At 37.6% G+C, this 12,323-nt stretch overlaps 2 protein-coding genes across 2 annotated transcripts; both read left to right on the forward strand.

Moving 5' to 3' along the window:
- The first annotated feature begins 2,381 nt into the window (after window positions 1-2,381).
- On the forward strand, window positions 2,382-4,177 carry LOC110862569 (hydroxyacyl-coenzyme A dehydrogenase, mitochondrial). The gene is made up of 6 exons (XM_022111789.2): window positions 2,382-2,689; window positions 2,852-2,968; window positions 3,129-3,287; window positions 3,406-3,709; window positions 3,783-3,899; window positions 3,977-4,177. Exons 1-6 carry the CDS (start codon window positions 2,507-2,509, stop codon window positions 4,090-4,092), a joined length of 996 nt encoding a protein of 331 aa, XP_021967481.1. The 5' UTR covers window positions 2,382-2,506; the 3' UTR covers window positions 4,093-4,177.
- A 1,032-nt stretch (window positions 4,178-5,209) lies between these two features.
- On the forward strand, window positions 5,210-12,322 carry LOC110863089 (neuroendocrine convertase 1-like). The gene is given in 13 exon segments (XM_022112324.2): window positions 5,210-5,994; window positions 6,158-6,262; window positions 6,454-6,636; window positions 6,719-6,865; window positions 6,972-7,253; window positions 7,361-7,648; window positions 8,010-8,052; window positions 9,477-9,503; window positions 9,633-9,663; window positions 9,758-9,976; window positions 11,012-11,178; window positions 11,317-11,450; window positions 11,609-12,322. Coding segments are annotated over 13 exon segments (2,151 nt in total). The 5' UTR covers window positions 5,210-5,673; the 3' UTR covers window positions 11,813-12,322.
- Window position 12,323: the final 1 nt, after the last annotated feature.

A 12,323-nucleotide genomic window follows, 5' to 3' on the forward strand; every position in this document is an offset into this window, starting at 1 on the left:
AGAAAATAGTTTTTGATACAATTTATGTATAAATATGTTGCAAATTATTTAGGTACTAAATTATAGATTTTAACGGCAAGCCTTTCTAGGAATTTTTGCCACCATTACGTTGCCCACACTACAACGTACAACACAATCAATACATAATCATCTATGTACAAGTAATTTGTTGCGTGACTGCGACTTCTTTAAACCAGAGCGGAAAAGAATCCGGCCATGGTACTTTACTTGTTCATGAACGTAATTGAAGTTGTAGTGACTCTTCCAAAGCTATTACCACCCGAACACTAAAACGCTCATCCTGTCTTCGGTATGTTTGGTGTTTTATTGTTGTTTTTTTAGCCTTGATCCTACCGACGTTGTAGTTGGATTGACATAGTTCATCATAATTGGAGAATTTGTTCGTGTGTATGATGATTGGAGATACATATGCACATGTACAGGAGTAATGTGCATTGCAGGAGTCCATGCAATCATCATTGACTAGAAAGGAGAAAGACTGCTACCAAATAATTTCTCTATATTACTTACTGTATTTTTTTTACTGTTGAACTGTATGAGTCAAAATTATTGAGAACGAATATTATTGGGCTTTTAAAAGACTAGTTTCTTGTATTCTGTGAGGTTTCACAGGGAGAGCCGTTAAATCATCCCTTGTTTTGAACTGGAATTTCAACAAGTTTTTATTTTGTTGCTGCTGTTGCTGTGCCTCATGGCATTTTTTTTCAACTTGAAATCACGACTTTTTCAAGAATTTATTTCCGTTCTCTATTTTTAACTTATTTTGAAGCTGTGAGTATTCAGCATTGGCAACAGGGGTTGGTTTTTTGTACGTGAAGGGGAGGACGAGGCTGGCTACAGCGTGTAATGTAATGGAGAAGATAATAAATGGTGTGTTTACCTTTTATGCATTTCCTGTCCCTTGGGGGTTTTCAATTTGCTCCTTTATTACACATCTTAAAGTACCAATCAAAACTTGTTCGGATGTTGAAGGGCTGTATTTTATTGCTGGGCTTGGTTCGACAATAATTTTTGATGAAGATTTTATCCGGTCTGTTCCCTGTATGTATATATTCCCAGTTTTCAAACCACAAACTCCAACTCGCACTATGGTGTGTAAATGCATTTTACAAGTGAAGTAGAATTGGTCAGGTTGTATTTTTTTACAATTTTTCATGAACATTTTCCACCTCGTTAATTCCTAATTTGTTTTTGCGGTGTCAAGAATCAACCAATACTTAAGAAAATAACATATCAGATAATGTACGATAAAATCTAGAATCGTGCATCACATCAATCTCAGATTTGGAAGAGGATAGAAGAAAACCTTCTTTGTGTCTCATTTGGTTTGAGGCAACGCATGAAAAAATCAGGTCTCTTGTAACTTATGCTTTGATGGAAATCATTATCCTATTTTATTCATACTTTGATTTATGATATGTTTTCGAATAAATTATGAACTGATTGTTCCTACATTTTGGTCTTTAATGTTTTTTTCTCCATATTTATGTTTGAAATGTTTAAATATAATCTTGCAAAAGCGCTAAAGTTGCATTGTTAGTGAACAAGTCGATGAGATATACATTTGTAAAACGTCGACACACAACCAGCATCAGCTAATTGGAACAGGATTACTTACATATGGACTGCAAGGTCCTTGATAAATACAGGAAAAATCTCAAAAACTTTGAAATTGTCCAACAAGCGAGAAAATTCCTGGTATTACAGATATACGCAGTATATTAGGTATGCATACTGTAAGCATGAGTGTAATAGCATTCATGCAGAGGTATTTCAATAAATCTAACCAAATTTTTATGTCGCCAAAATTAGATTTTGTAATGCTAATCCTAAGCTAAACAACGTAAGAATAACATAGCAGATGGATCAAAATAATAACAGGCCATGAATGAAGAGACGACTCAGCGTCCTTCTAAACGTAGCGTGAAAATGGTTTCTCATGAAATTGGATTACACACTTATTAAACTCACCCTAAAATTATATAAAAAATTAAGTTCTTTGGAGAAGCATTTGTTGCTGCCTGTAGTCAAAACAGTGCTTAGCTCCCAAGAATTAATTGAGACGTTGACTATACATATGTAGTTCCATTAATTTGATTCACACTTTGCCAGATTTTTGCTGCGAGGAAACACATTTTTTATCTGCTAACGTACTAATCTTAAATATAAATGTAAAAATGTGTGTATAATTATTATGAGAATGCGGTTGCCGTTGTAATTTATAAGTTGTTTTTGCCTGGAGCAAAATTCTCATGAGCTTATAGAGAGGGCTTCTCTGATTGCCATACGAAAACCACTTTATGTCACTTTTCTATCACTACACTAACCAACGAACATCAACCTTTGCACTATTAATGGTATTATTAATATGTTGTTATATATCTATGAAGCAGCTGGAGAGAGCCGGTTGTTTTTGTATGAAAAATATTTGGTCGACAACAAACTTTAAAGCATCCATCAAATTTATTAAATCTGGAGTTTATAAATGAATAGCATGATTTTGTTTTCGGCTGGAAATAAAATACAATCGGTGATAAACCTTTTGCCATCTGGGAAGTTACAACAATGTCAGAGGAGCACAAGTTTGTCCGTGCGATCCTTTCACAAGGCGTACTTGGAGCGAGTTACGGTGATCGGGGGAGGCCACATGGGGTCGGGCATTGCACAAGTATGAAAACCCACAAAATTTTGCAAATATTTTATGTTTAACGGAACTAATGCATATAGCAAGTTTAAGGCAACTGCTAAACAAGTATATGCCTAATCCAAATTGTAGAGGAACCATCGCGTATGTGTGTACCATTAATTGTGCTATTTTATTATCTGGCAGATCTCGGCAGCTGCTGGAAATTTCGTAACAGTTGCTGATGTAAATGAAAATGCGCTTTCAAAATCTCGACAACGAATGGAACAAAGGCTCGTGCGATTTTCAAAAAAACTATTGAAGGTTATTCAATACACATTGTTAGCCATAAAGTCCCAATTCCCATGTGTCAGTGTACAACCAATATCGAATCTTAGAACAAGTAGCTTGAAATAACTAACATCTCAAAACGAGAAATATCGCGTTTGACATGCATTACTAAAATATTCTACTTATAAAATAGGACGATGCAGAAAAAATTCATAAGCAAGTGGAAACTGTATTAAGCAAAATTCAATTTACCACCGATATAAAGAACGCGGTTAAGCAATGCGATCTGGTAGTGGAAGCAATTCCGGAGGACATTGAGCTTAAGCACAAATTGTTTGAAACAATTGATAAAGTATGTAAATAATGCCAAGGGTCAGGTTTTGACCAAACTTAACGCTGTTAAGTTAACCGGACCGAAATAATTATGCATTTAATTGTTAAAGAATTATTGTTTAAACAATAATTTACAGGTTGCTCACGAGGCCACAATATTTGTCACAAATACGTCTTCCATCCCGGTTCATGAATTGGCTCAAGCTTTGAGTTCAAAAAGGAAGGAGCAGTTTGCTGGAACTCATTTCTTTGAACCCGTGACTGTAAAGTTGTTGGAAGTTGTGCGAATTCCAGAGACGAGGGAAGAAGTATTTCACAAGGTGATGGAGTGGGGCAGATTCATCGGTAAAGTTCCCGTTGTCTGTAAAGATTCTCCCGGATTTATTGTAAATCGACTCAACATTCCCTATCTAATTAACGCAGTCAGCATGTTTGAGCGTGGTCAGTAATAACAATACACCTACAAACCAACTTTATTCTTGGCGTGGGTTATTTATGAAGAATTTGATCATAGGTGATGCGTCATATCAAGATATTGATGTTGCCATGAAACTAGGGGCTGGTTACCCTTATGGTCCTTTCGAGCTTGCTGATTATGTTGGACTGGATGTCATTTACATGATATTAATCGGTAGCAGAATTTATCCTCATATTTTATTCCTACCTAAATACATGTAAATTGGTTTTTGTATTTGACTTTTTGTTAAGGGTGGGAACGTCGGTTTGCAGACGTCGAGAGATTCAAGTGTCCAAACACCATAAAGGAAATGTACAAACAAGGGAGATTTGGAAAAAAGTGTGGACAAGGTTTCTACTCGTATTGAGAATCTTGTGATATGTAAATATGTTCGTCCATGCAAATTGCTCACATTACATAATAAACTACATACAGTCTAAATTCGCACTAAATTGTGGTATCGAATGGTAACATTTTCATTCAATTTCAGCATGTACATCAATTCGGTGTAAAATACAAATATGAAATCAGACGCAATAACTTTTGAATTACCTGGTCTTCATGACGTATTTATGGTATATCTAGTGAGATACCAGAGTAGGCGTGACCAACCACGCTGTGATATGTACGATGATGTTGTATACATTGGAAAAACAACAACTCATCCTTAATGGGATCCATTAGAGATAACAGATGTTCTGAGGTTTCTTATGAATCCAATTCTCCGGAGCATCATGCATCATCATATTCAAGCACGCTGAACATACTGTAAATTTCGTGTGCAATATTTTAACCTGTACCAATAATACCTCATTTGGTTTACCGTATCGTATCATAATTATCCGCAAGTTTTGCTCAAAGAATATTGACGTATCAAATATGAAACCATGCTTTTAGATTTTGTCTCTTTTTAGATTTTTGGCATTACAAAAAAGAAATGGTGTGTGCCACGAAAAAATTATGAAAGATTTTCAATCATAAAAATTAAACTTTATTAAATATTTCAATTGATTGATACGCATGCTAGAACTTTTTGCTATAATATATGCATACACCGGTTTGGTGGCGAAAACCTTTATCCATGCACGCATTTCCATATTGGTGACCCTTGATTGATAAGAAAACAAGTGGGCAGTAAAACAGGACGGAACATATGCCTTGAATTTACAATAGAATTCGTCGTCACTAGAAGGTAACAATGTGTCTCATACGGTATCCACCAGTACATAATATCCTGACATGACGGGATAATGTACGTACGTAAATATGTATGTGCCCAAACCACAGCCATATGTAGAATATGTTTGCACTTTGCATACGCGTGTGTTATACCTGTAATTATACCAGGCATGAGACGGATTACCTTGCTAGAGAAGTAAATTTATAATGTATTTCATTATCTTTGCCTCGTTATAAAGTGGTATACGGCATAATGTGTATTTAGCAGGATGCATTTGGGGACTCTTCATTTCTCCAGAGACACAGGAACTCCCCAATCAGTCAAACTAATCATCTCATTTACTTACTTACATCCCTGCTGCATTTCTGGCTTCTTATCAATCGATCCGCCGTCCATTTGAAACCATTGCAAACTTACATAGTTGGCATAATAATACACTACACTCATTCCTCCGGACACTACATGCACATCGTAAATGCCGAGGAGGCTCAAAATCTGCAAACGGTCCGTGTGGTGCTGTAAAATTTCATCCAGTGATTGAAAGATCAGGGAAACTTTATACATAGATTTTTTTGCCCATTTTTCTATAATATCAATAACCCAACATTTAAAATCCTGAGGCTCTTTAATCCTAGTTCTTTAACGATCAGCGCAGTATTAATAGAATATTCTAAAACTTTTACTACTACGTAAAGAAAATTTTGAGTACTGGAAAGTTGAAACTAATTTTTTTAGCAGTCTGCTGAAAATTTTATCCTTTGATCGATAATGATTAATTTTAAATCTGTGACCCTCTGGCTACTTCCTTTTGCGCTAAATCTGGTACTACAGCAATTAGTGCTAGTGGAATGTAAATCAACGAGGAAAGATTCGTCTGTGTCTGGCCTGAATCAAGCGTTGGACGGACTTTTGCTGAAACTTTATGGTGACATTGAGCCTCGGGATGAAATTCTATGGAATACTAAACATGCGGAACATGTCGGCGATGATAATGCAATTCATTATTCGAATGAGTGGTTGGTGTACGTTCAGGAGAAAGAAGCCGCTGATCGACTCGCTGCACAAAGTGGATATGAAAATCTTGGGGAGGTACGGACGCGATCAAACTTATTAATTAATTGCTCATGGCCATAAAATAGCCTCAAGATACATATGAACGTGGGTTTTCTTTCTGTATGTAATAATAATAATCTCTCTCTTTCTCTCCTCCTCGTGGTTATCTCTGTATTTAATTGGAACGGACTTCATTAAGCTTAAGGAATTTCCTGGTGTCTACCTGATGAGAAATTCGAATCATCCCAGGAAACATAAAAGGAGTGCACGGGAACTTACTCAACAACTACAAAACTATCCACAAGTAATCAACCCTTTAATATAATCCAATAATTTATTAGGCATAAAAAAACTGAAACTCATTACTGACAGTCCAACTAATAAATACGTGCGTACTACTACAGAGATGCTCCTGCATGCATATTGCATAATAAATATGTATGTGTACGTCCGTGAGTACTTAAATATTTGGTATTTGTTGATTAACTAAAACAGGTTGTATGGGCAGATCAACAATTTTCGAAATTTAGAGTGAAACGAGATCCTCTAGATTTGATTCATCTCGTGCAGAATTTTAAGGTGGACAACTTTTTTAGACAAAACAATCTCAACATTTTCGGGAATCTCGGAACCAATAATAGATTTCAGGATCCGCTTTGGGAAAAACAATGGTACATGGTGAGTTTATATCCATTGCAACTAGGTGGATAGATGCAGCATTATTTGATACTTGAACCCTTTGAACATTTCGGTTTCTCAGCAAGATACCAGGACTAGGAAATCTTTACCAAGACTTGATCTCAACGTTCTGCCAGTTTTTAGCATGGGGTACACTGGGAAAGGTGTAAAAGTCGTCGTTTTAGACGACGGATTGGAACACAGTCATATGGATATTTCACCAAATTACGTAATCAACAATTAACTAAATCAGACCTGCACGGAAATGCACTTTATTTTTTTGTACATTCGGATTGAATGAGACGTTGATTTTCTCCTATTGATCCGTTTTCAAGGTGGCTAGCATTAGTGGTGATTTAAATGACAACGACAACGATCCCACACCTCACTACGGATCTCATCCAGATAATTCTCATGGAACACGATGTGCTGGTGAAATCGCAATGGTCGCAAATAACTCTGTTTGCGGAGTTGGAATCGCCTACAATGCTGGAATTGGAGGTGTTCGGATGCTGGATGGACCTGTGAGTGATCGAGTTGAGGGAGAAGCACTGTCATTTGCGGTGGACCAAGTGGACGTCTATTCTGCTTCTTGGGGTCCGAATGACGATGGTCAGGTGAGTATCTTATCTTATATACTTATCCATCCACAATTTCTAATTGGTATTACATGCGAGTATTGAGTATATTTATGATGATGGTGTACTTTTTATCTTAAATAAAGACGGTCGAAGGGCCTGGTCGCCTGGCTCAGAGGTCTCTCATCAAGGGAATTACTCAAGGGCGGAAGGGAAAGGGGATAATATACGTGTGGGCGTCCGGAAATGGTGGATCTAAAGGAGATTGTTGCAGCTGCGATGGTTACACTTCGAGCATCTTCACCCTGTCCATCGGAAGCGCATCCGAATCTGGGGCTTTTCCCTGGTACGGTGAAAAGTGTCCCTCCACGATGGCAGTCACCTATTCTAGTGGGGCCTACACGGACCAAAAATTGTAATTGTTTTCTATTTGAGTCACCAATTTAAAATGTTACAATCATTCACAACCCATCCGTGCGTATTTATACGCAATATCGCTTCTACTGGCATGCAGAAAACAATTTTTAAATAAAAAGCAAAACCACAGTTTAGCCAAGCAGCCCTAGTGTTGCGTAAATAAGGAAATATATATTTAGAACATAACTATATCAACTATATGCATATTCGCCCACGCTTCTGATGGAAATTGCAGGAATGTGGGTGAATTCAGCGTATACATAGAGATGTATATACAAGTGCATATACATCCATTTATCCATGTTATGCATATGTATTTGGGATACCAAGGAATGTGATATCTAATAATTGTGTTTCTTTGCTGTGGCTTCAATCAAGGCAACTACAGATTTGATGAATCAGTGCACAACGAGCCACACAGGTGAGCAAAAATTAATTTATAAAGAACGTCCGGGAATGAATGGGAATGGTCTGAAAATGTGGTCATAAAATCACAATGAGTTATCGGAATTTTAAACTTTTTGCATATGTATAATACCAAATACGTACCTACATAATTTAATTAATAGCTAAGGCCGCCACACCCCCGTTGGCGACTAGTTCGATTTTCTTGCGAAGATTTTTCATTAAATTTTTTCCCGAAGTTTTTGCCACTTCCGAGGTGATTTTCTTCCATCGTCCTTTGAATTTTCGAAAGGTGTCAGGCACATCTTGAAGCCGGGAGTATACTGACTTAGAACGTGCCCAGAATTTTTCGATTGGGCGGAGTTGGGGTACATTAGGTGGGTTGATATCTTTTGGTACGAAATCAATATTTTTCTTTCTGAGGTACTCGGTCACTTTCTTTGCATAGTGACAAGTGGCGAGGTCAGGCCAAAACAAAACTTTATCATTTTTGTGAAACCTATTAATAAATGCTTCCAATCCAGCCTTGACGCAATTTTTCAGATAAATATCTTGATTGATATTCCCTTCGAGAACTACCGGGTCTGATACATGTCCGTGACTGGAGATGCATTGCCAAATGCAATATTTCTTTGGAAATTTGTCTTTTTTTCGTACTTTTTCTTCATAAGCCACTTCAGAGGGATCCGAGCTATGAAAAAAATGACGCCCTGGAAGATTTGAAGGGTCAACCGGAACATACGTTTCGTCATCCAGGATCACTACTTTTCCACGCATTTTCTTCAACAATTTTTGACAGCAATCCTTGATCCGACTTTCTTGTACGGGCTTGTAATTTGGTGCAGGTTTTTTGGTCCTTGCTTTGATTCCTAATTTATGGACCTTAATTTCCCCCAGGTAGCTTTTGGAAATTTTGACTTTCCTGGCAGCTACAGCTACTGACGTTGATGGCTTGGTTTTGAAAATTTTTTCAATTCTATTTTTCACTCGAGTGGTCGCTAGCTTCGCCGGACGACCAGCTGGCTTCTTGAATTGCACATTTTCGGAATCCTTGAACTTTTTTATGTAGGAATACACATTTGAACTTGGAATTCCTTCCTGCTTAAAAAAGTTCTAGGTCACCTTGGAGTCTCGGTTGGCTGTCGTGTTGTAGAACTCCATCACTCGTTTTCCTAACAGCTCCCTTTCAAACAAGCTTCTTCTACCCTTATCCATTTTTGAAATTTAAGAGTGATATACCAAATTGACCCTAATGAAGTGGGCTTTCAGAAATTTAAATTATTATAGTTCGCGGGTTTATTGATTTGTCAATATACTCGCTAGAGCGCGCATTCCCATTCATTCCCGGACGTTCTTTATATTTATATATCAGTGTGTTCATATGTGTGTGTGGGCCATGCAAATTTCAGCCGAGTGATAATAAATTTTTGGCTATTGCAGGAACCTCTGCTTCCGCACCATTGGCAGGTACATACATACATAAGTGGCTAACAGCACTATAAGCGTTCCAAAATTGATGGAATTTATATGGCGGAAATTATGTAAGATGTGCATAAAATGTACGTAATGCATAACAGCATATTTCTTTTCTTGCAGCCGGGATAGTTGCGCTCGTTTTGGAAGCAAAGTAATAAGTGAACTAACGAACGTGTTCGTAATGATCCCTCCAAAGAGTGATGCGGTTTGATGGAAGTTAACTTATTGATGTGATTTCTTTGAAGTGGGCAGTTGACCTGGAGAGATATCCAGCATCTGACGGTATGGACAGCACAACCCGGTCCACTTCTGGACAATCCAGGTTGGAGAACCAATGCTGAGGGATTCCAGTACAACTCCCGTTTCGGATTTGGTCTCCTGGATGCTCATGGAATGGTTAAAATGGCTCTAAATTGGACAAATGTTCCACCGCAGAGGATCTGTCGTGTCAAATCACTTCCATTGTAAGTGGTCTCTATAGCATATTTGTGTCCATATCATGCTGTATTCACGTACTTACGTATATGTATATGTACGGGATCGATTGCTCGTCACCACCACTATATATAAATACACATAGAGACTAAATGGGGAGTTTAAAAATTGCACAACTGCATGCCCATGACCTTGGTATTAAAAAAAATTTTAACTATTTTGGGGATGCATCTTACCCTTGTTTTTCCGAATACCCAAAATATATAGCAAAATCATTTAAAGATTAAATTTATGGCTTGAGTACGTGATGCATATGCAGACAAAAACTACATATACTTTTTTGAGTTGATGTGTTGGTAAGCGCATGTTTGTGACAATTTTGGAGTAGTTATCGTTTTCACTTTCAATTAGTATTGAAAAATCTGCAGTGCACGTCCTTGTGCTGTTCATTACCTGTTATTGGTGTTGCGTTGTTCTACATTTTGTACAAGGTTTTAGGAATTGCATTAGGACTAAATCACTCCTGAAAGCTTTCCAAATCCGATTCACTCCTCCTGTGTAAAATTGAGTTTCATCTCTCAAATCCTGCCAATGGTGCAAAAATGCCCTGTCGATTTTGAAAGGTAGATCAAAGTGCAAGCTCTCAGGTCAAAGTGTAAATATGTTCGCATGGAGCTCTCTCTCGACTCCATCGCAATTTCCTTTCCCCTCCCTTTAGAAAGTACTTGTGTAAGTTTTTATCCTCATCTGCCCTCCAGCAACGTGAGCATTATGGCTGGTACATAATACTTATATAACATATTAGTATTGCTCATCCAGAGGCCAAGGCTTATTTTATATGAACCATGCTCACACGCTTTCTCCTATGCTTTCTCTTTCTCTCCCTCCTTCTCCCCACCCAATTCAAGGAAAAAGAGAAATTTCCCGAAGGTGTTATTACATTAACAACCTGGAAAACTCGGTCACTTCGATCGAATTAACCCTTAATCCAATTTAACGATTTATCATGGTTTCCTGTCCAAGATGAGGACGTGTGTTAGCTGGCCTTTGTTATTTTTACCCAGGTCTGACCGGGTGATTGACCCAATGAAGCCAAAAATCGTGGAATTCATTACGGACGCTTGTCGCGACACGGAAAACCAAATCAACTTTTTGGAACATGTTCAAGTGATCACAACGGTCCAGTGCAGTCAACGTGGTGCACTGCAAATTGATTTGACTTCCCCGCAAGGTCAGTTTAACAGTCTGATCAGGTGCTCATCTTTATACTGCTAAAAGCATGTATGAAAAGAGGGAAGAAAAACTAGGGTTGCTTGTTCCTACACACACACGTAACATACATACATAAGTCCATATATATTTGAAACAGGAACTATTACCAGGCTCCTTTTCCCAAGGAAGTTTGACTCCTCTGCAACTGGATTCTCAGAGTGGCCTTTCTCCTCAACACACACGTGGGGTGAAAGTGCTGCGGGGAAATGGATCTTCAATTTAACCGATTCCGTAAGTTACACACATTTTTAGTTTGTACATCCAGACCTGCATAATATGATTATGCATGTATTCTCCATCATGTCCTGACCCCCTGTCTTAGATATTAATCGCTATTGTCCAAGCGACTCTTAGATTTATAATTTTTTCCGTGCTTGCTTACATATTAGACGGGAAATCCACGTCACGAGGGATTTTTGGAGAACGTGGAACTGATCTTATACGGAACACAAGAGCCAACTTTCCAAGCCTCGAAAGGGAGACGAGTGTATCCACAAGAGTACAAGAAAAAGAGTTTGTTCCCACATAACGATGGATTGAAACCTGGTGATAGGTTGCAAGCCATCTTGGACGATATGAACAATTGGGTTTAAAATTACACCCATTATTATGGAATGCTGTGGATTGGGAAATTGAGTATTTTTGTAACAAAATTCCAAATTATGAACATGTATCCTTGCATTGTGTACAATTCCTCGATACCACGCTGTTTGTCATATGCGTACTAGTATGATTTTTAACTTTTACGACAGATGTGAATTTTTAAGATAGCGTGTGTGGAGACAAACATACTTTCGATTTACTTTCGTGTAATTTTATGTAGGGAAAGCATATTGGTGAACTTATTTAGCAACTTTTTATTTTAATATTTTGACATCTACACACGATACAAATCAAGAGTGATAAAACTTGTTTCAATTCTAGTCAAAACTAGTTATTTTAAAATCTGAGAAAATTGGGTATTAATTAAATTCACACCAACTGTGAATGAAGATGCAACTGTGAAAGTGTATAAACGCACTTTAGCGAAGGCGTTGTTGAGCGTAATGAATAAGTATGTATCTTCAAATCAATGAATAAAAATTAAATTGAACTGCAATGAAC

The sequence above is a fragment of the Folsomia candida genome, unplaced genomic scaffold, assembly GCF_002217175.1.
Source record: "Folsomia candida strain VU population unplaced genomic scaffold, ASM221717v1 Fcan01_Sc001, whole genome shotgun sequence".
In the NCBI taxonomy this organism is placed as follows: domain Eukaryota; kingdom Metazoa; phylum Arthropoda; class Collembola; order Entomobryomorpha; family Isotomidae; genus Folsomia; species Folsomia candida.

Coding starts and splice junctions, on each gene's coding strand:
- LOC110862569 (XM_022111789.2), top strand. CDS start 2,507: ATGAATAGCATGATTTTGTTTTCGGCTGGAAATAAAATACAATCGGTG. Junction 3,288..3,405: donor TGTTTGAAACAATTGATAAA/GTATGTAAATAA, acceptor AATAATTTACAG/GTTGCTCACGAGGCCACAAT. Junction 3,900..3,976: donor CATTTACATGATATTAATCG/GTAGCAGAATTT, acceptor CTTTTTGTTAAG/GGTGGGAACGTCGGTTTGCA.